Source organism: Lepisma saccharinum, chromosome 10 (genome assembly GCF_977018435.1).
Source record: "Lepisma saccharinum chromosome 10, izLepSacc3.1, whole genome shotgun sequence".
In the NCBI taxonomy this organism is placed as follows: Eukaryota; Metazoa; Arthropoda; class Insecta; order Zygentoma; family Lepismatidae; genus Lepisma; species Lepisma saccharinum.
In genome coordinates, this window is record NC_139238.1 from 68,878,059 (window position 1) to 68,900,375 (window position 22,317).

Below are 22,317 nucleotides of genomic sequence, written 5' to 3' on the forward strand. Positions count from 1 at the left end.
TTCGATTTTGTATCGTCGTGACAACATAAAAAAGTGCCATTTTTTGTTTTCCAAACGACTGCTCTTTTTAAAATTCTATAAATAAAAGACTTGTGGTCCGATTGTGATGAATCTGGGTGGATTTATATGAACTAAATAAGGCCAAAATATGCACAAAAAATCTTCAAAACAACCTATTTTAAGGTTCTGTATGCCTTACACCGGGAAACAAATGTATCGGTAACTCACTGAACGCAATTATAGAAATGAAAGTGTAATAAAGTAAAATACTAATTTACGAATGTTTTTAGTTTCATGTAACAAAATGACTCTATTACTCTAAAAACTGCAATTATAGTAATATACGTATTTTGTTGGAAACATTACGCTCATTTCATTGCATTAATCAATATCTTATTATAGTGTAGTTTTTTGGGGGGGGGGGGAGGGGGGCTAGCAGTGGCTAACTTTATTCATGCTTTTATCCATTACAAAAGTCATCACAAGCATTCTCCTTGGGAGACAGGTCATCCTCACATCATCTTATCCAAAAGAAATGGATTTGTTAAAAGGAATAAATATGCTACTATAGATGGTTGCAAATTTATTACAGAACACATTTCTTTAAAATAAAGAAGGTATAATTTTAATATGTGATAATATTGATGGGTAATCCTGTGCAGGCCCGTACCCAGGATTTTTTTGAGGGGGGAGGCAGGGCAGACCCATAGGCAAATTTTCATAAATGTTATCTCATATATATATATATATATATATATACAGGGTGTTTCTAAAGGTCGTTTACAACGCTTGGGAGGTGATTCCTTACACGAAAACAAGCAAAAAGTCTAAGTTCCATTTTTACGACTGAGGCTTCGTTTCCGAGATAGGAGCCTCGCAAAAGGTGACAAAGTGATCGTCACACCTAACTGGGACGAATACTATCACAGATAGAGAGGCGGTTCCAAGGGAATCATAAAGGAATCGTATGTGCTCAGTCCGGAAGTCACTATGAAAAGTTCACTGCACGCATGCGCAATGGAGTCCTCAAAGGAATTGGGGATTTCCAGCAAGAACAATACATGGAAAGGGTATGTAACGCAGCAAGAAGGACCGTGACAATGAGAAATGCGTTAAAGACAACACATCCCGACCTCAAACATCAAAACATGAGCACCGAACACAAAATCCGAAAAGTTGAGCACGGTTGCATACCCCAGTTACACGCGAGGAATGAACGAATCATGTCATGTGGCATACGAGAGACACATTACTCCACCAGGAGGAGGGAAAGAAAAACACATTATCAGGTGATTGCGACAACGTGTATTTTTACACGCGACAACTACGTAATATCCCCCCTCCCAACACACACACACAACAAACAACAAATGCTACAATGTCTTATGCACAGACAGTGCGTGTCACTGTACACCAACTGAAGATGTCATTTTCGCCACACAAAGGGGGTGGGGAGCAATACCAAAAGTGTTCGCAGGCGATCATTGTGACGTAAAAGAGACCAGTTTTGGAAGCGCTGCACAGGCAAGTCTGGCTATCGTAGTCTACATTTGACCTTCATGACTGCTGTTCCCGCGAGAGGAGCTCGAAGGGTTGGTTCTCTCCGGCAGTCGTTCCAGTCGTTTGCAGGTGCTGGGATATGATCAGCAGTTCGCTCTAGGTTGTCATACGCATTGAAGAGTACTAGTATGTTGTATTGAAAGAAGTTGACGTGGTGGAGTGGACAAGTCAAGTATCGCAACAATTGGTCTGTGGTGTTCGTACGGTGATACGGCCAATTTGTGCAGTGTGCCAGTGTTAAACAAAAACAATACTTTGCAGTTCCAGCTCCCTATTACACAGATGGCTGCGTATACGACCCAGCAGCTAGCAGACATGCATCTCATGTATGGGGAGGCACGTGGTAATAGCCGCGAGGCAAGGCGTCTTTATGGAGAACGCTTTCCACATAGACCTTTACCGTCTCACACCTTCTTTCAGGTAGTGGACAATCAACTGCGTGAAACAGGGTCAGTGTTACCACCGCGGCAAGAAGTTGGAAGACCCCGAAGTGTACGCACACATCAGTTTGCAGAAGATGTGTTAACAGCGGTCGCAGAACATCCTGGAACTAGTACGCGCGTGCTCGCTCGGGCACGAAACACGTCTCATGTGAATGTTTGGCGAGTGTTGTCAGAGGAAGGAATGCACCCTTTTCAACTGCAGAAAGTACAAGAACTGTTACCTCGTGACTTTCGCCCTCGTATGGAGTTTTGCCAATGGTTGTTGCATCATCTGGACACAAACCCTCACTTCGGGGCAAACGTATTGTGGACAGATGAAGCCATTTTCACCAGGATTGATGTCTTCAATAGTAGAAACAGTCATGTATGGGACTTTGACAACCCACATGCACTTTTTGTGGCCCATCACCAGCACACGTTTTCAGTGAATGTGTTGTGCGGGATAGTACATGATCATTTAATTGGACCATACATTCTCCCTGTTCGCCTGAATGGTCGCACGTATCATGCATTTCTTAGTAACGTTCTGCCTGAACTGTTGGAGACCGTACCTTTGGCACTGCGGCAAGAAATGTGGTACCAACACGATGGTGCACCAGCTCATATCGATTGTAATGTACGACATTTCCTGCATGACGTGTTTCGCAATAGGTTCATTGGTAGGGATGAGCCTGTGCCTTGGTCACCGAGGTCGCCAGATCTCAACCCTCTCGATTTTTTCTTCTGGGGAGAAATGAAAACCCTCGTATACGACACACCTGTCACATCAGCTGAGGACCTCGTTGTCGCATCAACGTCGCCGCCGCGACGGTAGCAGATACATCTGGCTTGTTTGCTCGTACTCGACAATCCTTGAAATGTCGCTGTCATCTCTGCGTAGAAGTGAATGGCAGACATTTTGAAAACCGTCTGTGATTATTGCCCTCGGCAAATCTCAGTGAGAACACTCTTGGTATTGCTCCCCACCCCCTTTGTGTGGTGAAAGTGACATCTTCAGTTGGTGTACAGTGACACGGACTGTCTGTGCGTAAGATATTGTAGCATTTGTTGTTTGTTGTGTGTGTGTGTGGGGGGGGGGATATTACGTAGTTGTCGCGTGTAAAAATACACGTTGTCGCAATCACCTGATAATGTGTTTTTCTTTCCCTCCTCCTGGTGGAGTAATGTGTCTCTCGTATGCCACATGACATGATTCGTTCATTCCTCGCGTGTAACTGGGGTATGCAACCGTGCTCAACTTTTCGGATTTTGTGTTCGGTGCTCATGTTTTGATGTTTGAGGTCGGGATGTGTTGTCTTTAATGCATTTCTCATTGTCACGGTCCTTCTTGCTGCGTTACATACCCTTTCCATGTATTGTTCTTGCTGGAAATCCCCAATTCCTTTGAGGACTCCATTGCGCATGCGTGCAGTGAACTTTTCATAGTGACTTCCGGACTGAGCACATACGATTCCTTTATGATTCCCTTGGAACCGCCTCTCTATCTGTTATAGTATTCGTCCAAGTCAGGTGTGACGTTCACTTTGTCACCTTTTGCGAGGCTCCTATCTCGGAAACGAAGCCTCAGTCGTAAAAATGGAACTTAGACTTTTTGCTTGTTTTCGTGTGAGGAATCACCTCCCAAGCGTTGTAAACGACCTTTAGAAACACCCTGTATATATATATATATATATATATATATATATATATATATATATATGGGGGGAGAGGGTGGTTAGAGAAATTTGCTATGAAATGTTCAAGAACAGCATTTTCTAACCTATATGTATACAACCACATGGCAAATATTTGCTGTTTACCCTGACATTTGTTTGTCAGAGAGCGAAAAGAAAAATTGTATGATACGGGTAGACTACATGTATGCATAATGCAAACAATTCTAGTAGCCTACGAAAACCAACATGTGTGTGTGGTGTTGATAGATGAGGGTTCACACCCATCTTGCAAAGTCCCTGACTTTTCCAGGTATTTTACATAACTGTGAAATGATTTAACATGCTAAAAAATACGAGTTACACTTCAACTTTCTCAGTTAATCAAATGAATCATGTTTGTTGAACACTTTTTAAAATAAATAAAATAACCTTTTTATAAGCAATATTATCCAAAAAGGATGATTGTTGGGAAGGTAAAATGAAACGTGTTTCCGGTTACAAATTATGTTACAAATTCCCCTGACTTTTCCAGGTTTTGAAAGCTTTTTTTAAGAAAAAAAAATCATTTGTTTCCAATGACCTCAGTCCTAGACTTGTTTTCCTGACTCCTCCAGTTGTCCAGGACTTTGGAGTCAGTGCGAACCCTGTAAATAAATTATCTGAAGGGAACAGCTATGTGCTGGCATAATATTGTTTCCATGGCATGTTTTCGCTTTTAGAATCTTATTCGACAGTAAAAATAAATTCCAGTATCAACCAAGCAGCTATTAAAAGGGGTTTCATACATTTGGGATAGAAAATGCCATTTTCAATGGCTCGTAGGATCAATTTTTTTGCCCTTGATATCCACTGCATACTGTGAAAGTTGTCTGTTGTATGGTCACACTGCTGTGTATTTATGTTCAAGACAATTACAAGTAGAAAAGAAGAAAAGTTGCAGTAAAACAAATTCCGATTGACAGAATTTCGTAAATAATAATGTATTTAATTTCTTGAGTGTTTTGGACATGTTAAAAGTACTTCAGGCAATTTTTTGCCCCAAAAATCTAGCAACAATTCTGGTGTGAAGTTGATTTTGCTATTTACATAATAGTAATTAACCCTAAGCCATTGAGTGGCAGAATGGACATCAGTTGCAGAAAAGCTCTAATGTGGGAGAAAGAAAACAATTTTTTTTTTTTATCCTTCTGCTCAGTGGTGGCGTCACAGATCAGGGATCACAGACCTTGCGGTGCAGGTGGAGAGCTAAATGCCCCTTGTATGGTTAGTTTTGTATTGCAGTCATTGAGGAACCTCATTGAGGAACCTTTCTTCCTAATGTAAAGAGTATAGGAAAATTTCCCTCTATTCTAATTATGTGAAAAATTAGTGACACTGTAATAGAAGAAACCATTCAACAATCAAGGGGTTCCTATTTGTTGAATGCAACTGTCTTTGCTCATAAAAAGTTCAGACAATTTTAATAATGTACACACTATTCTGCAGACAGTCCTACATAACCAGTACAATGTCTATAGTGGCGGAAAGTTTTTCTTCCTTTGTAGAAAGTAGTGTCGGAGTCGAGACGAAAAAGTCGGGACATGGATTAAAAGGATTGGACTGTCCCGACTAAATCGGAACGTCTGATAGACTTGCATCAATGGTTATAGAACTTAAATAGCCCAATATTGCAGACTTCTAGAGCCTGCCTCTGTCCAGAAACAACCTATTCATTTGTGCAAGGACAAAATCGAAATTCACGCAAAAATTGAAAAACCATCAACTTAATTTTTGTAGGTTTTTATACGTTCAAATTAAAACTTTTCATGGCTCGAGGGGGGGGGGGGGGGGCTGGCCTCTCCCTTGGGTATGGGCCTGATACTGTGTTCATGGTATTAAGCAAATTATAATGCTGCAAGGCATTTAAAAGCACACACTACATAGATAATGGAATAGTAAGAATTTAAATTTCCTTAATTTCTATACAACTAAACTTTGCATTTTCCTAATTTTACTACAAATGAGAACCACTTGTGACTAGATTTGTGAAGAAAACTTTAAGTTGAACTCGGAGAGGAGAGAGGGGATGAACTTAGTTGGTTTGCTATCTTAATAAATGTTTGCAAAGAGATCCCAAGAATACTATTTAGTAAGTTGTAATTAGTTTCCATTAATTTCAACATCACATGCAGATCTTCTACAAAAATTCATCCCCTAGTGATGAAATTTAAATACAGTGCAGGTAGATAGGTTTTAACTACAATTTGTCAAATGTACCAAAAGATGATCATATGAATTTTGTGAAACATTTTCTTAGTATCTGGTAGTCCTAGAAATATGATCTTGCTCTTATTTTGAAGCTCTTTGCAGCCATTTTTAAAACCCATTATCAATGTCAAATTCACATTGCAAAACTGATTTTAGTGAGTTTTTGATTCAAGGGAGTGAAGATGTGTGCTGTATGGAACAACACTGGATGTGCTGTTACTGCAGGCGGTGTCGCCACAAACAACACATATCTTCATTCCCTTGTATCAAAATCTGTATAAAATCAGTTTCGTGGTGTGAATTGACAATGATAATGGGTTTTAAAAACTACTGCAATGAGCTTCAAAATAAGAGCAAGATCAAATTTGTAGGACTACCAGATACTAAGAAAATGTTGTTTCATAAAATTCATATGATCGTTTTTTGAGCTGATTTGAAAAATCTGAAAATTAAGAATTGCATTTAAAACCTTTCTGCTTTCACCGTATTTTAATTTCATCAAGATCCGACCACGAGTTTTTAATTTATAGCATTTCAAAGAGAGCGGTCCTTTTATGCAAAATGAACAAAATTGAAAACCTCTCCTAGATATCTGGTGCATGGAGTACAAAAGTCTCGCCAAGGAAATAATAATAAATTGGGAATAAAATTGGTTTGTTTTTATTAGTTTGTAATAGTTATTTTTGTGTAAGACTAATCATAAGCATGATAATAATAATTATTATTATTTCTACTATCCAAGTTGTATCAGCAGCCATCCCCCTCCCCCCTGCAAAAAAATTATGTCTGTGACCCTTGCAGGTTGTAATATATCAGAGTGCTGAATATGCTCATTCATCTATCTGCCTGTCAATAGGAACAAACAAAAATAATTTTAAGTGTAAGTAGAAATACATTTTGTGATCAAAATGCTGATGAGATGATAATTATAAAGACAAAACAGTGATTTTGATGTGACTAGGAAACTACAAAGATGAAATGATGTGTAATGAATAAAGGATGAAAATTTAGTAGTCTTTCAACATTCGTTTCTGTGATGCTGGTAGCTGTTCTATGGAGTCCCCTGCACTGTCCTTTTTCTTTCCTATGTTGATATTCAGTTGCTATTCAATAATGGATTTTGACTTGCAAATTTTACTTGTATGTTAAGTTTGACAGGAAATATGTTGGCTGACCTTCACATGGAGTCAGTCCTTTGAATTGTTTGCTCAGGTTTTATGAATATTTATGATGTCATTGTTTCAAATACAATTGGACAGTATTGCAGTAGTTTGTTTAGAATCCCACATTTTTTAATGATATGATGTATGAATTATGCAAATGCAGTAAAAATTCAAATGGAAACGATTTATACGAACGAAGTCTCTTGAAAACAGAGTTGTACTAAATATCACAGATGAGAGTGGTAATGTTTCTTTCTCTTTCTCTTCTTGTTTCTTTCTCTTTCTCTTCTTGTAATAAATTACTTATGGAATTTATCACCACAGGTATTGTTTATTTGCATGAAATCAACTGGGTTTTCAATAAAACATCATCCATGCATGTTTTAGCTAGAATATGAGATTACTCACTATGCAACAAATGTTTTGAACTCTGGTGTTTTATACCTTTCGGCATGACACAAGTAATTAAAAAACCTACCTGAATCACAAGCACCTCTGAACAACAGTAGACGTTATTGTTGTGGATGATCCAACTACTGATTGATTTGGTTTATTTTACTTCACTTTTCTACCACTTTTGGTTAATTGCAACAACAAAATAGAGTAGAAGATGGCATTGAAAACAAATCAAAATTATACATACTTCATTAACAATTGTCTAAAACTTTGTTCTGGCAAGAATATGTCCACATTCGGAGGCAGGTTATTATATGAGTGAGGAAGCCTGTAGAAAAGAGACCGCTGTAGAAGAGAGTCTTGTGGTGGGATTGAGCTTAATGTTGCGGGTTGGCAGTGTGGGGACACATAGATGAAATTTGTTGAGCAGAAATTCACGTTTAATTTTACCATTCATAATTTTGTGCAAAAATTTCATGTCTGCTAATTCGCGACGAGTGTGTGGTGGTTGGATATTGAAGACAGACATAATATATTTTTTGTGAAGGTGCCTCAGAGAAGATATTCTGTGGCGAGGAAAAAGTTGAGGACAGAATCAATCAAGGAAAGATGTGTTTTTGAAGCCATGGTCCAGATAGGAGAGCAGTATTCAATAATGGGGGAGATAAGGGATTTGTAAAATATGCTGATGGATGATTGGTTTTGGATTTCAGTGAATCTGGACAGAAGGCCGAGAAGATGCATTGCTCTTTTAGTAGTGTTCGTAATGTGCTCATTAAAGTTTAGTTTTTCGTTGATGATAACTTGGAGATCTTTTTTGATGGGATTGTTTTCAAGATAAGAAGCAGAATCGAGTTTGTTCCTTTTTAGGAAAATGGTGAGGCAAGAGCATTTCTTAGGATTCAATTGAAGTTTCCACTGGCAACACCACACAAGTAGTTCTGTAAGATCTTGCTGTAAGATTAAAGCATCGTGTTCTGATGAGATTTCTGTGAAGAGTTTACAGTCATCGGCAAACAGAAGTATATTTATAAGGAGAGAGGACAGTCTGTCAGGGAGATCATCCATGTAAAGAAGAAACAAAAGTGGGCCCAAGACGCTCCCTTGGGGAACTCCGGACAAAACAGGAAGAAAGCTGGAAGAGGTGCCAGGAAGGATAGCACATTGCTCTCGTGCACTCAGATAGTCTTGTAGTAAGGATAGAAATTTCCCATGGATGTTAAATCTGGATTGTAATTTATGAAGGAGATTATGATTTATTTTATCGAAGGCTTTGAAATGTCCAAATAGACAGTAAGGAATATAGACTCCTTTACGCCAAACCTGCCCGGCATCCGGCCAGGAAAGGCATTCAAAAAAATGCTAGAACGAGTGTTGTTAGTGGAGCATTGCAAGCAGATCTCGAAAAATAGCTATTATAATGCCATGAAGGTCATACATATATGAAATTAGTCAAGTTTTACTTTATATTTACAGCATTTACGCATTTTTGAAATTTTAAATTTACGCCGGGCGTACTATAATGCTACGCCACTGTTGAATATCCAGATGGCATCGTTAACTACTTGTTTCTTGAAACAAACATTTCCCACAACTCAGGAATATAGGGACATACAGATTTGAAGAGAATGTTTATAGTGTTATACCAGTGGCAAGTTTATTGTCACTACTCCATGAAAATATATTTCAAGGTGCATTGTGCACAGCCTCCAAGACCCCTGTTCCTGGGCCTCTTTGGAAGGGCATTTTTTTATTTTTTTAAAGATAGTTACAAAATCTAGTACAACACGCAACAATAACAACTGTAAGCCCTTGTTAGAAAAAAATGGGGCTCATCTTCTTAAGAATTTTGAAAGAAACTTTGCGGTTTATTTTAAAATGTTCTTTGTAATAATTCATTTATGTATAATTAGCAAGACTGTGACGTTTATGTTAAGATTAAAATATTTAACATTATACATTTAATGAAAAATCGCACATTAGACATTTTTAAATGATAAATAAAAACTCATCCTGTATTTGTGAAAGACATGAAAGTAAGAAAGTGTTCCACTTAAATAATTTCATATTTGATTTTAAACCCATGTGGACCTCTTTGGTTAAACTAGAGTGCCCCTAATGTGCATAATGGATGCAGTTAAAACAGAGCACTGAAATAAGATTTGTAAGTTTGAAAGGAGTACCTGTAGTTTAGGGTCAAGAGTTTTGAAGTAAAATTTCATCACTTCTTTTCAGGTTTTGAATATATGTTGTCACTCATTATTCACTAAGATCTTTCCTTGACTGCAAAATGCTACCAACACTTCTATATTTTTTTCAGTTCGAATGTGCGGTTCAAGGACATTCATCCAGCTCCACGCTTCCCTCTTCCTCACTCCCACTATTATACATTCCCTGTGCAGCACCCAATGAACAGGCAGAAGGGGTGTGTGTGTGTGTGTTGGTTGTGTTTGGAGGGGGAACAGGCGACTGCGTTGGGAGACGATGCTGTGACCTTGAGCGCAGTTTGGAAATGAAAGCAGTATAGTCTTTATCGAACAATCTTCTTCATAAATCTACTGAATTCACTGTACAGTGAAACATTGGCAGTGTTTACTTTAGTTCTGACAATTTTCTTGCCACTGGTGAACACTCCTTTAACATTAAATGCCTCATGTAGAGTGCTTCCAGATTTCATCAAGCTTCAGGAAATTATTAATATATTTTGAAGCAGGTAGTTAGATCCCAAGAGCTTTCTACGAGGTTTATTTTTTAATTAGGGCCCATTTTAAATATAACGAAAACATGCAAAAGAAGATATTTAATTACGTCTGTGGCTGTTCATATGTACATTCACACTTGTCGTAGCGGTAGATGAGCTTGTGTAGACCCTCATCAAAGAAATCTGCTGCCAGGTCAGACAGCCAATCTGTCATGGTCTGTTTTATCATCGGCGCTGTTGAATCGCTTCCCAGCGAGATCCAGACTGTGCATAGGGTGGTCCATCCACTCCCAGCCAAATGAGTCGATGAGCGACTGTGTGGCTGTGTATTGTGGTGCAGCAACATGATATTGGAAGATAGCATTCTTCGTCGTTTATTCTGTATTGCTCGGCGAAGTTTCTTGAGTGTGTTGCAATACACGGCTGGCTTCATTAACTGTTTGTCCATTCGGTAGAAACTCAATCAGAAGCACCCAGAACCTGTCCCAGAAGACAAGTGAGCATGAGTTTCTTGGTGGAAGTCACTTGCTTGAACTTCACCTTTGTGGGGGATGATGTGTGGTGCCATTCCTCGGATTGTTGTTTTGTTTTGGGGGTGTAGAGCGACACAAAATGACTTGTCTCCAGTGATGATATGACTCAACAGTTCGTCACCTTCACTTGATTCCCCTCTTTCTCATTTTTCGCAGTCAAAAATCTGATCACTGATCGTATCTCACACTTGGTGGAATTTTCAATCACCTTCACCACTTCCATTGTCCACCACAATCACACCAAACGTTTCACAGCGTGCAAATGGCAACTGTTTACGTGCAAGGCATGTCGGTAACTAACGCGCATGCGCAAAATGCCAAGCACGCAGTGTTGCCAGCGTGAGTGCAAAACGGCCCCTAATTAAAAAATAAAACCTCGTACATATGTTGTATAATTTTCAGACAGCCACGAACTTGGTTCCCTGCAAATACAACAATTTCTACAGCCATGGACACTTCTTGGTTGTAACCATCCCATTGAAATTAATAGAATTGTTACAACCCAAAAGTGTCCGTGACTGTACCATAAATAAATAATCATCATGCATTTGTGCAAGGCATAAAAGTGCGTAGTCTTACATGACCTCATTAGCTGTAATAAAGAATGCAAATGAAGTAATTTACTGAACATCTGTTGTAACCACTCCTGCCGAACCACCAGACACTATAGTGGAGACTTTGTTGACATCTGAACAGTTGTTAATAGTTACTTTGTCGTAACTATTTATGTTTCACAGCATATTGATCCATGTGACTTTGCTTGAAATGCATACATGCAGTGTTGTTTTTTTTCTGGCGGTACACTGTACTGGCACCTTTTTGTAGATGAGATTGAACTACCTGAATGCACTATCATTTATGAACATACCAATATTTAGAGTGGTTCTTAAGGGCAGGAGGGACAGTTTGTGTCCAGCCAGATGCAAGGACCCTAAACTGCTCCTCCCCCACCGACCTTTCCCCGCTGCGAGATGGGGAAAGAGATGACTGTGTGCTAGGTGGTTGTGGAAGGAGGAGAAAAAGTTAAGCTTATGGGAGCATTGTTTTACTTCTTCTCTTGGGAATATCAAACTTCAGATGGCACAGAAAACCCCATTAATGGAAAGAGAACAGGTTAATGCTTTTATTTTTTAAATAGCAGTGTCCATTTTGACGGTGTATAAATAAATGCACACCTGGTACAAAACTTTCAATCTTCACCTTAAGATGACTACAAAAATACACCAACATCATGACAATAAGAAAGCAACTTGTAGAGTACCGGAACCTTTCTTCCCAGGAAAAAAGTACTGCATACATATATGTGTGTGTTTCAGAGCATTTGACCTTTTATAGTTGTGACCATAGGAACTGTCTAAAATTATAAACTGCAGACCTCCGTGGTGGAGTGGTTACCAGTACCACAGCATGCTACAATGTCAGGCATCCCGGTTCAAATCTCAGTCTAGGTATGTGTGTTTTTTGTGCATGTCCAACAGTGTTCGGAAAGTTACTTTTAAAAAAGTAACTAGTTATAGTTAGTTACTTGCTTATAAAAAGTAACAGTTACATCAAAAGTAACTGTAAGTTACTTTTACAGTTACTTTCTGCTGAAAATTTTCTTCCTACCAAATTACACAAATCGATCATTAATTGTAATAACATATTTTGTGAAGACTAACATGTATTTTACTTATGTTACCGCCACATAACATAAGTCTTCGTATATTTATATTTATTACAAAATAAAGTGCTCTCCTGTGCTTTGCGCGATGCCATGAAGGCATATAGTGGGTGTGGTTTAAGAGCCCCACACTTCTTTGATCATGGCCGGAGGTGGGGGTGATGTGATCAGCACCACGTCCCTGGCATCTCCCCCCCCCCTCTAGAATTTCTTCCAGATACCTACTTATATGTCGCTGGGTGGGTGCTGGAGCTGCTTCAACAGGTGGAAAAAATCTCAGTTCTCCCCCATGGAGGATCCAACCCGGGGTTCTCGCATAGTAGTCAGGCACCCTAACGACTTTTTTTTTTTTAATAAGGAATACCACTATACGGTAGTATCCCCGTTATTCACATCTATATCACTCACTTAGAATATATTCTAAGAAGGGAGGTCTGTTTCACATAAAGGTCATGTCACGTCAAGTGTTTAGAACCAGAAAATAATAAAAATTATACAGGGTGTCCCACGAACAGCGCAACTGGGAATTAAGAGTGGCGTTACTTTGTAACCGAAACCTATACATACATAAGTCATACACCAAATGTTAGCCCTGTCCAAGTAGATATTTTTAAACATAGAAACAACAAACGGGGTGCAGTGTTGTTCATGCAGTGTTGCCAAATGTAAGTGAAAGTGTAAATTTATTTTTCCACAAAGCATGGAAAATTGCATGTCAAACATTCGTACGGAAATTTGGACGTCAATTTCCACCTTGGGTAGGTGGACTATTTCGCCATCTATAGTTCAGAGAAGAAAACTGATCGTTTTCGCGTATAGCCAATCCTGAAATGCCTCGTACAGGTGTACCGGTCCAAATGGGTGTTTTAAAAAAATTATGAGGTACAGTGGCAACACTGTTGATGTTTGAAGGCAACAAAAGGTGTGTTTAGTGATGGTCTATGACATGGAAATACTGGAAACAGGAAAAAAAGAAAATGAAAATTATGTTGAAAAAAGTGTTACTTACCTACTCCTGGCAACCATGCAATGCGATAAGAGCGCCCACTGAATGAGAACAAAAGAGTCAGTTAGTTGTGTACTCAGAACTGTTTGAGCCGTGCATTTCGCATTGTTCGTAGGGGAAGATTAGAATTGTTCTGTGAAATGAAGTACTCTTTGGAAGAGAGGGTGTTCATTGTGGATCATTATTTTTGTTCAAAATCGTATGCTAGTGTAAAAACTGTGTTTCGCGAGAAATATCCGAATAACAGTGTTCCAGATAATTCGACGATATATCGACTTGTTTCCAGATTTCGTGAAACAGGATCAGTTAATGACAAACCCTACCACAGACAACCACCAGTTTTGACACAAGGTGTGCTGCAGGATGTGGAGCAGAGAATATCACAATCTCCCAGGAAATCTGTTCGTAAACTTGCTGCACGGTCAGGTGTATCAAAAACAACAACTCACAGAGCGTTAAAACAATTGCACCTACGTGCATATAAGGTACAGGCTGTGCAAGAACTGAAGGAAGCAGACAGAGGTGCACATGTAAGATACTGCCAGTGGTTTAGAAATTTTATTAGAGACAATGGTGTGAATATTTTGGATAAGGTTTTTTTTCACGGATGAAGCATGGTTCCACTTAAATGGATATGTCAACAGTCAAAATTCTCAACACTGGTCAAGTAACAATCCCCATTTGTTACATGAACAATCACTTCATCCACAAAAGATCGGTGTGTTGTGCACGATTTCGTGGAGAAAAATAATCGGTCCATTCTTTTACAACACAACAGTTGACGGAATAGTTTATCGTGACCTTATCACACAGTTTATTTCTCTGTTGGAACGTGATGAACGTGATTGTTGGTTTCAACAAGACTCCGCAACATGTCACACGTCTAATGAAACTTTAGACATGTTGGCAGAGTTACATCGCGCTGCGATGCCAAGGGTCCCGGGTTCGAATCCTGGTCGGGCTTGGTTGTTTGTGAATGTCCATTCATCAATTTCATCCTTTCATCACTCATCCTCATCTTCGCAAATTAGCCAAGAGGCACAAAACGCGAAGTAAAATAACCTAAATCAATCAATCAATCAATGTTGGCAGAGTTTTTTGGCGATCACATTATAAGCAAAAACTTATTGCCCAGTCGCTCCCCGGATCTGACGTCTCCAGATTTTTTTTCTGTGGGGTTATTTGAAACAAACAGTTTACATTAATAACCCAAGAACACTTGATGATCTAAAAATAAACATTTGCACAGCCATTAACAATAACCAATCAACCTTGCATAAAGTTGCTTCCAACATGATAAAACGTGTTGATGAATGCCTCAGGGAAAATGGTTGTCATTTTCAACATCTTTTGTAAAGCTACACTGCCTGTTATGTGCATTGCATGGTTGCCAGGAGTAGGTAACACTTTTTTCACCATAATTTTCATTTTCTTTTTTTCCTGTTTCCAGTATTTCCATGTCATAGACCATCACTAAACACACCTTTTTTTGCCTTCAAACATCAACAGTGTTGCCACTGTACCTCATATTTTTTTTAAAACACCCATTTGGACCGGTACGCCTTTATGAGGCATTTCAGGATTGGCTATATGCAAAAACGATCGGTTTTCTTCTCTGAACTATAGATGGCGAAATAGTCCACCTACCCAAGGTGGAAATTGACGTCCAAATTTCCGTACGAATGTTTGACATGCAATTTTCCATGCTTTGTGGAAAAATAAATTTACACTTTCACTTACATTTGGCAACACTGCATGAACAACACTGCACCCTGTTTGTTGTTTCTATGTTTAAAAATATCTACTTGGACAGGGCTAACATTTGGTGTATGACTTATGTATGTACAGGTTTCGGTTACAAAGTAACGCCACTCTTAATTCCCAGTTGCGCCGTTCGTGGGACACCCTGTAGTAGCCTATAATTGTGCGTTATCATTTAAGGTGAAATTGGCATTTTGAACTTACCCCTTCAGTTCTCTCTAAGAGGATTACATAAACAAGCAAGAATGATGGCTAGGGTCTTCCTGATTCGTTGCCACTTGAGTGTTGTAATTCACTGTTGTATCAATAATAATGGTGAGATCTGTCATATGTTATTTCAAGAAAATGGGTTGTCATTTACATCTTAAACGAATAGTTCTTACCAAAATATATTACTTTTTCAAAATATCTAGAAATGCTGAATAATGAAGCGAATTCTAACCGGAAATATTTTTACTTTCATTTTTAAATTATCAGGAACTGAGATGAATGAAATCAGGTGGAAACAATTGGATTGTTTTCCATTCATATGCGCAATTGCTATCTCTTGCCTTCTTCAGTTTCGTTCATACTACCAGTATTGTTGAATTTTTTCGTAAAAACACTGAAATACTGCAGTACGTCCCTTTTCAGCTTAATCTGATATTATAGCAAGGGAAGAAATTATCGGATGCTGCTTACAGAAGGGGGAAATTATTCATTGAGGAACACCACAGAGGAACAACCTACAGAAACAAGAGACACTTCACAGCCCACAACTGGCAATGGCAAACTGTCAGCAATAGGAAGGAATTCTCCTCCTATAAGCTTATCTTCCCGCTTTTGGGAAATCCACTCCTCTTCCGAGGTGTGTATATCGCTTTGGAATTCAGGTCTACCAAACAAAAGATGAAACATACGATAAACCTTGAAATTCCTGGCACCTGGCTGGAGCCTACCGACTGACCACCGCCAGGAGACAAATTTACTATAACTACTTTCTCTTTTCCTCTTCATCTATTGTTTGCAAGAATTAATGTATTAAAGATGGGCTTATATATCACAGCAGAAACTGAATTCTGGTTCAGTTTGAGTCCTAAATCGCCAATAATTTATGACACTTACATAGCAATTTAAGTGTCGCAAAGTAACTGTTAAAACATTACTATTATTGTAAAAAAGTAACTCCGTTACAGTTACTCACTTTTAAAAGTAACTGAGTTACTTGTAACTAGTTACTTCCAAACACTGATGTCCCAGTCTTCAGTCTCACTGTATCATCACTCCTCATCTGTGCAGTTACTCAAATAAAATAAACCAAATCAATCAATTAAATTATGGATTGAATTACTTGACACAAAAGTTGAAGAGATATAGCTATTGCAATTTAATATTGCAAGATCTAGGTAACATTAATTGTTGCTTTCAGCATGTTGACTATTTTTATGGTATATTTTTACAAAGTTCTGAGTCATTTCTCTTACAGACTTTTCCCCATCTTTTGCATTTTTCATTAACATAATTTGTGTGTGCATATTGCAGTATGATCGAACTTACATTGGCAGTGCCAAAGTTGCTGACCAGTTTATTTTTGTATGTTACTGGTTTTGTTTAAGATAAGGATCATGATATATTTACTGTGAGCAATGTGTTTGAGTCCAAATGGGTTAAAAAAGCCAATGCCAATACCTTTTTTATTTCTAACAGAATATGTATTTATTTGTTCCAGATTGTCCATGTGATGTTCAAACTTGTACCGTCGGGCCTCTTCACAACAACATTCCAAGTTTTATCTCGAGTAGTGATGGTATGTGGGGTTCTGGAGCCCACACCCACAGCCCCTACAAGCATTGGGCTGCCAATGGTACTCTTTGCATGGTCTGTGACTGAGATCATTCGCTACTTGTACTATGCTCTCAACCTGATTGGAGGTGTGCCATATTTATTAGTATGGTGCAGGTTAGTATGAAATTTGTTTTTTAAATTGATATTATTTGTATGTGAATGATGACATGAATGACTGAAATTGATAAGCTGATCATTGAAATTGCCTATAATTTGCATGTGATGCAATTTGCTTTTCATTTTTGTATTGTTTCTCATGCATGGGTCATTCCACGTCAAATCATCCAGGCCATGTCACCCACCATCTCCGTTTTTGATGAAATTCGGTATACTTATAGAACTTTTGATGCTAATTACAAAAATGACAACTTTTTTGAGATTGGTCAAGGGGTTCAGAAATTACGCGATTTTAAAAATCTCTGTGTATGCCACATGCGGCTCCACTTTGAATGACACGCATTAGGCTATAAATTATAGTATCTTCTCTCAGGTTTGCCGTAGAAACTTCAAGTTTGATTTCTTTTGCTCAGGATAGTGTACGCTTTCGTTTAAATAAGGTTTGTGATCAGTGTATCAATAATCATGTATTTTATGTATAGTTTCATGTATTTTTTTAGAAAAATAAATGACTAACTTCAAGAGTGAATTTCGTACAATGCCCCCCCCCCTTCAATTTCACCCAAATTTTATATACAGGTAGCGTGAGAGTGGGTACTAATGCTTGATGGAAAAATTGGGATGGGCGGTTCAGAGACAGGGTGATAAAAAAATCATTTGCATTAAAAGTTAATCTTATTAAAAATGCTTATGTATTAGCACAAAGTCTGAAGTACAATATGTTTTGAGGTATAATATTCAAAATTTCTGTTCACTATGTGTGAAGATAAGCATAGGCGTATCCTGGTGGGGGCAAAGGGAATCATTTTCCCTATCCAAAATTTATAGATTAATTCAAACCTACAAATAATAATTGCAGTGGAACCCCAATTTCAAGTTCCTGGATTTTACATTTCCCTGCATTTTATATTCAATATTGGTGGTCCCAACATAGCAAATTTTCCTCGGTTTTACATTTTCTCGCATTATACCCCTGAAGAACGTAAAATCGAAGTTCCACTCTATCTAAGTTAGTTTCAACTGTCTTCAATTTTTTAAAAAGATTATAATCATAGTCATTAGCATTCCCAAGCTTAGCAAATTTTCTTCGAGAACATTCTTCTTTTTGTGCATATTATCTCAATATGGAATTTTTTTTTTTACTCTTCACGGAGATACGTAATATGAAGTAAGAATTAATAATACACATTTGTGCTGATTGAAGTTTTTCCAAATGGAGCTTTTCTTGCAACATACCAGAGAAAATCTCCTTGTGATTGGGTGGTTGGAACACTTAGAAGACTTGTATAGACATCAACAGTATCAAATAACAAGTTCAGCAATGAAGTACCAATTCCATAGAAATAGTATTAGAGGCATAAATTTCTTATTAATCACGTAAGGTGAAATGATAACAACCCGCAGTACAATGTGTCAGCGATTGCAAAGTACTATACAACAGCACCAGGAAGATTAAGTATGCACTGTTTTGAACTTAGGCTACAGGTTATTTACAGTGTTCGGTAAGTTACTTTTTACAAGTAACCAAGTTTCAGTTACTGTGAAAGAAACTTACAGTTAATGATCATTGATTTGTGTAAAAATTAAAAATTGTGTTTCTAGTACATAATCCGCATGTCTTCATATACCTACATTACTACTGCATATAAATGATGAAACACAGAATCAACTTTGCTTGAACGATTTTAATTAAGAAATCATTTGAATGCTGACCACGGTATTTTGAATATTGTGTCATTGATTCCACTTGCACCTATTTCTTTCTCCTCCATTCCAAGTTCAACAAAATCCAAAGATCCACTCCTTCAAAGATGACTGTTTCCTATCTCGACAGTCCACCTAAAACACTGAAGTTTTCACATATGAGTAGATATGAATTGACATAAAGCGTGGATGAAGTTAGCATGCAACAAAGCATAGCTTCCTTGACAGGCCAGCAATTCCAAGAAAATTTTTTTACGTAGCATCCAGAGAAGGTACAGATATATTTTTTTTTACAGTTGGGAACAGAAAATGTGAACGGCACAATTTATAGTGCATGAAATTTTGGCAATGCATAGAATACAATCGTGAATCGAGTAAGTATTTTTCGGTACTATCTTCATGGGCGTAACTTGGGAACTATCTTTGGTTGAGAGAATCAAAGTTTTCAGTACCATAAAAATAGTGTCAAAGATTATTTGCTAAGTACATTTGAAAAATCACAATAATTACTCTTTTTTTGTTTGTTCCTCAAGTGCCAGGAGGTTCACAAAATATATTTAACTTGTAGGTTTGAATTAATCTATAAATTTTGGATAGGGAAAATGATTCCCTTTGCCCCCACCAGGATACGCCTATGCTTATCTTCACACATAGTGAACAGAAATTTTGAATATTATACCTCAAAACATATTGTACTTCAGACTTTGTGCTAATACATAAGCATTTTTAATAAGATTAACTTTTAATGCAAATGATTTTTTTATCACCCTGTCTCTGAACCGCCCATCCCAATTTTTCCATCAAGCATTAGTACCCACTCTCACGCTACCTGTATATAAAATTTGGGTGAAATTGAAGGGGGGGGCATTGCACAAAATTCACTCTTGAAGTTAGTCATTTATTTTTCTAAAAAAATACATGAAACTATACATAAAATACATGATTATTGATACACTGATCAGAAACCTTATTTAAACGAAAGCGTACACTATCCTGAGCAAAAGAAATCAAACTTGAAGTTTCTACGGCAAACCTGAGAGAAGATACTATAATTTATAGCCTAATGCGTGTCATTCGAAGTGGAGCCGCATGTGGCGTACACAGAGATTTTTAAGAACGCGTAATTTCTGAACCCCTTGACCAATCTCAAAAAAGTTGTCATTTTTGTAATCAGCATGAAAAGTTCTGTAAGTATACTCAAGTTCATCAAAATCTGAGATGGTGGGTGACATTTTCACAAAATTCTGGATGATTTGACATGGAATGACCCGCATGTAAGTCATGTAATATCACTGTCTATTTATGATGCTTGAGAACATAACACGATGAAATGAGCTAAAACTATTTCCCAGCTTTCAATTCTTCCTTGGTGCACAATCATTGAACTCCTAAGTGCAACGGGAAGCAGATACAGAGAGCCATCACATACTATCACCAGTATTCAGCTTAGGCTGGCTGATGCATATATGAAGCTAGAACACTTAAACCGATTTATTCGATATTATCTTCAGAGACAATGCTTTAAAGTCCACCTTATCCACAGATAAGTTAATTGGGACTGGACCTACAATTTGAAACGTGATCTGAACCATAATGCATCTCCACCAGGTATCAATTACAAGGCAATGATGTTACCACTATGCCAAACATTTAGTTCCCAGTCTTCATGATATGTTTATCTCCTTAATCTTCACATAGTAACAGTGAAACCTGCTTTTAGATTCCTTAATGTAACTGTACCTGCATTTTAAGTTCTTTAGCCACAGTGGCCTGTAAATATATTTATTAGAGGATACAGTGAAACCCTGATTTTATGTTTTTAGGCGACCTAGGTTGAAAAACGTGAAATGCAAAAAGAAGTGGAATTTTCAAATTAATGCCTCCCTGATCATTAGGGCAGTAGATTTCTAGTAGTACTGTATTTTACAGTACTCAATGTGTGTAGCTGCGTCGAATAACATGGGTACCTGGGGGAAACCCTGGGGGGTAAAGGCGGTCAGGGGCGTGATGCTGATCACATCACCCCTACACACGACCGGATCAAGAAAGTGTGGGGCGTTACCCCCACACCCCCTATACGCCTTCATGGCGTGGTGCTAAGCACAGGGGAACACTTTACCTTTTTACCAATGTGTGTAGCTAACAAAATCAACTGAAAATTCTAACAATATTAATATATTTTTGTTCTAGGTACTCATTTTTCGTAGTGCTTTATCCCATCGGAGTGTCTGGAGAGCTGCTGTGCTTCTACGCTGCATTACCCTATGTCAACAAGTCCAAGCTGTGGAGCCTCGAGATGCCAAATTCATTAAATTTCACTTTCAGCTATTACTACTTCATGATCATCAATATGCTTCTCTACGTTCCATGTAAGTACACATCTTACTGTTTTCTGCAGGTTAGCCTCAATGACAAGGTTGTTTCAGCATGAAATTTGAAATTATCTACTGCTCTAAATGATTTTATATCTCAGAAACTAATGACAGTAGAGTCATGAATGATACCTTACTTCATTCGGTATGAGTTAAGGTATAACATCATGGTAACATTAATTAACTCATTAAAATGTTTTTTTTTTCTTTTTTGCAGAACATCTATATATAGACCCTATTTCAAAATTAATGGTTGTTGTACTGTGTCAAGTCATTTTTATAGAAGTCGCTTTTTTGTGCTTTTATTAGTCTTTTTGAGCAAACAATCCATTCTTAATGCTTTGTTGGTTCCTGAAAAAATTTTTTTTACAATGCATGTTTTCCTGCATTTTACAATTTGCAGCAGTCTATCTATAGATTGTTTTCCTTTGCTTCACTATGCGGCAAGTCTTTTTACAGTTATTTTTGATGAAATGATTTTGCAGTTGCATCTATATAGAGATGATTTCTTTTTGGGAGCACTTCCCTTCAACGTCGCCGTAGGGAAGGGGTTAAGCTGCAGTGTGGTCACAAAATGCACCTAGGCATCCCATTTGGCTTGACAAAAGTGCCAAATGGTCTCATTTCGATGTTTAAGGTAGAGTTGTTAACGTCCAGGAGAGAAAATCAACAAGTGTAAATGGGTTCTGGACCGTAAAGAACATTTTTGTTCTTTATAAAATATTTAATTTCAGTCCTGGAACCTTTTTCGTGAATCAATTAAAATGTCCAAAGTTTGGTATTGCAATGAAACAATATGCAACGTGGGCCGAATTGAAATTGTGCGAGAAAAAATGTTCCGGTCGTGTTGCAGAACCTTATAGAATCCATTGGAAATTATGGGTTCCTGGACCCTGGTGTACTTTTTAATATTTGATTTGATTTTTGTTATTTAGCGTCACTTTTATGCCACTTTTGGCTAATCGCGACAGTGAGGATGAATGAGTGATGATATGATGAAATTGGTGAAGTGGCACTCACATAGAACACTCATGCCCAAACTGGGATTTAAACCTGAGACCCCTGGCATCGTAACATGCTGTACGAACTACTCTGCCAACGAGGGTGGCAATATGTTGAGAAGTTTAAACACTTACTGAAAGTGAGTAAGATTATTGCAGGGCTAGAAGAAA

The 22,317-nt window shown here is 37.9% G+C and overlaps 1 protein-coding gene across 2 annotated transcripts in view; it reads left to right on the forward strand.

Moving 5' to 3' along the window:
* Positions 1-22,317, forward strand: part of Hacd1 (3-hydroxyacyl-CoA dehydratase 1) — a 120,414-nt gene that overhangs the window by 95,658 nt on the left and 2,439 nt on the right. For both annotated transcript variants that reach the window (XM_083129893.1, XM_083129892.1), the window contains exons 4-5: positions 16,837-17,066; positions 20,964-21,142. In XM_083129893.1, coding sequence (XP_082986019.1) covers positions 16,837-17,066; positions 20,964-21,142 — 409 coding nt within the window. The remainder of the gene's footprint in view (positions 1-16,836; positions 17,067-20,963; positions 21,143-22,317) is intronic.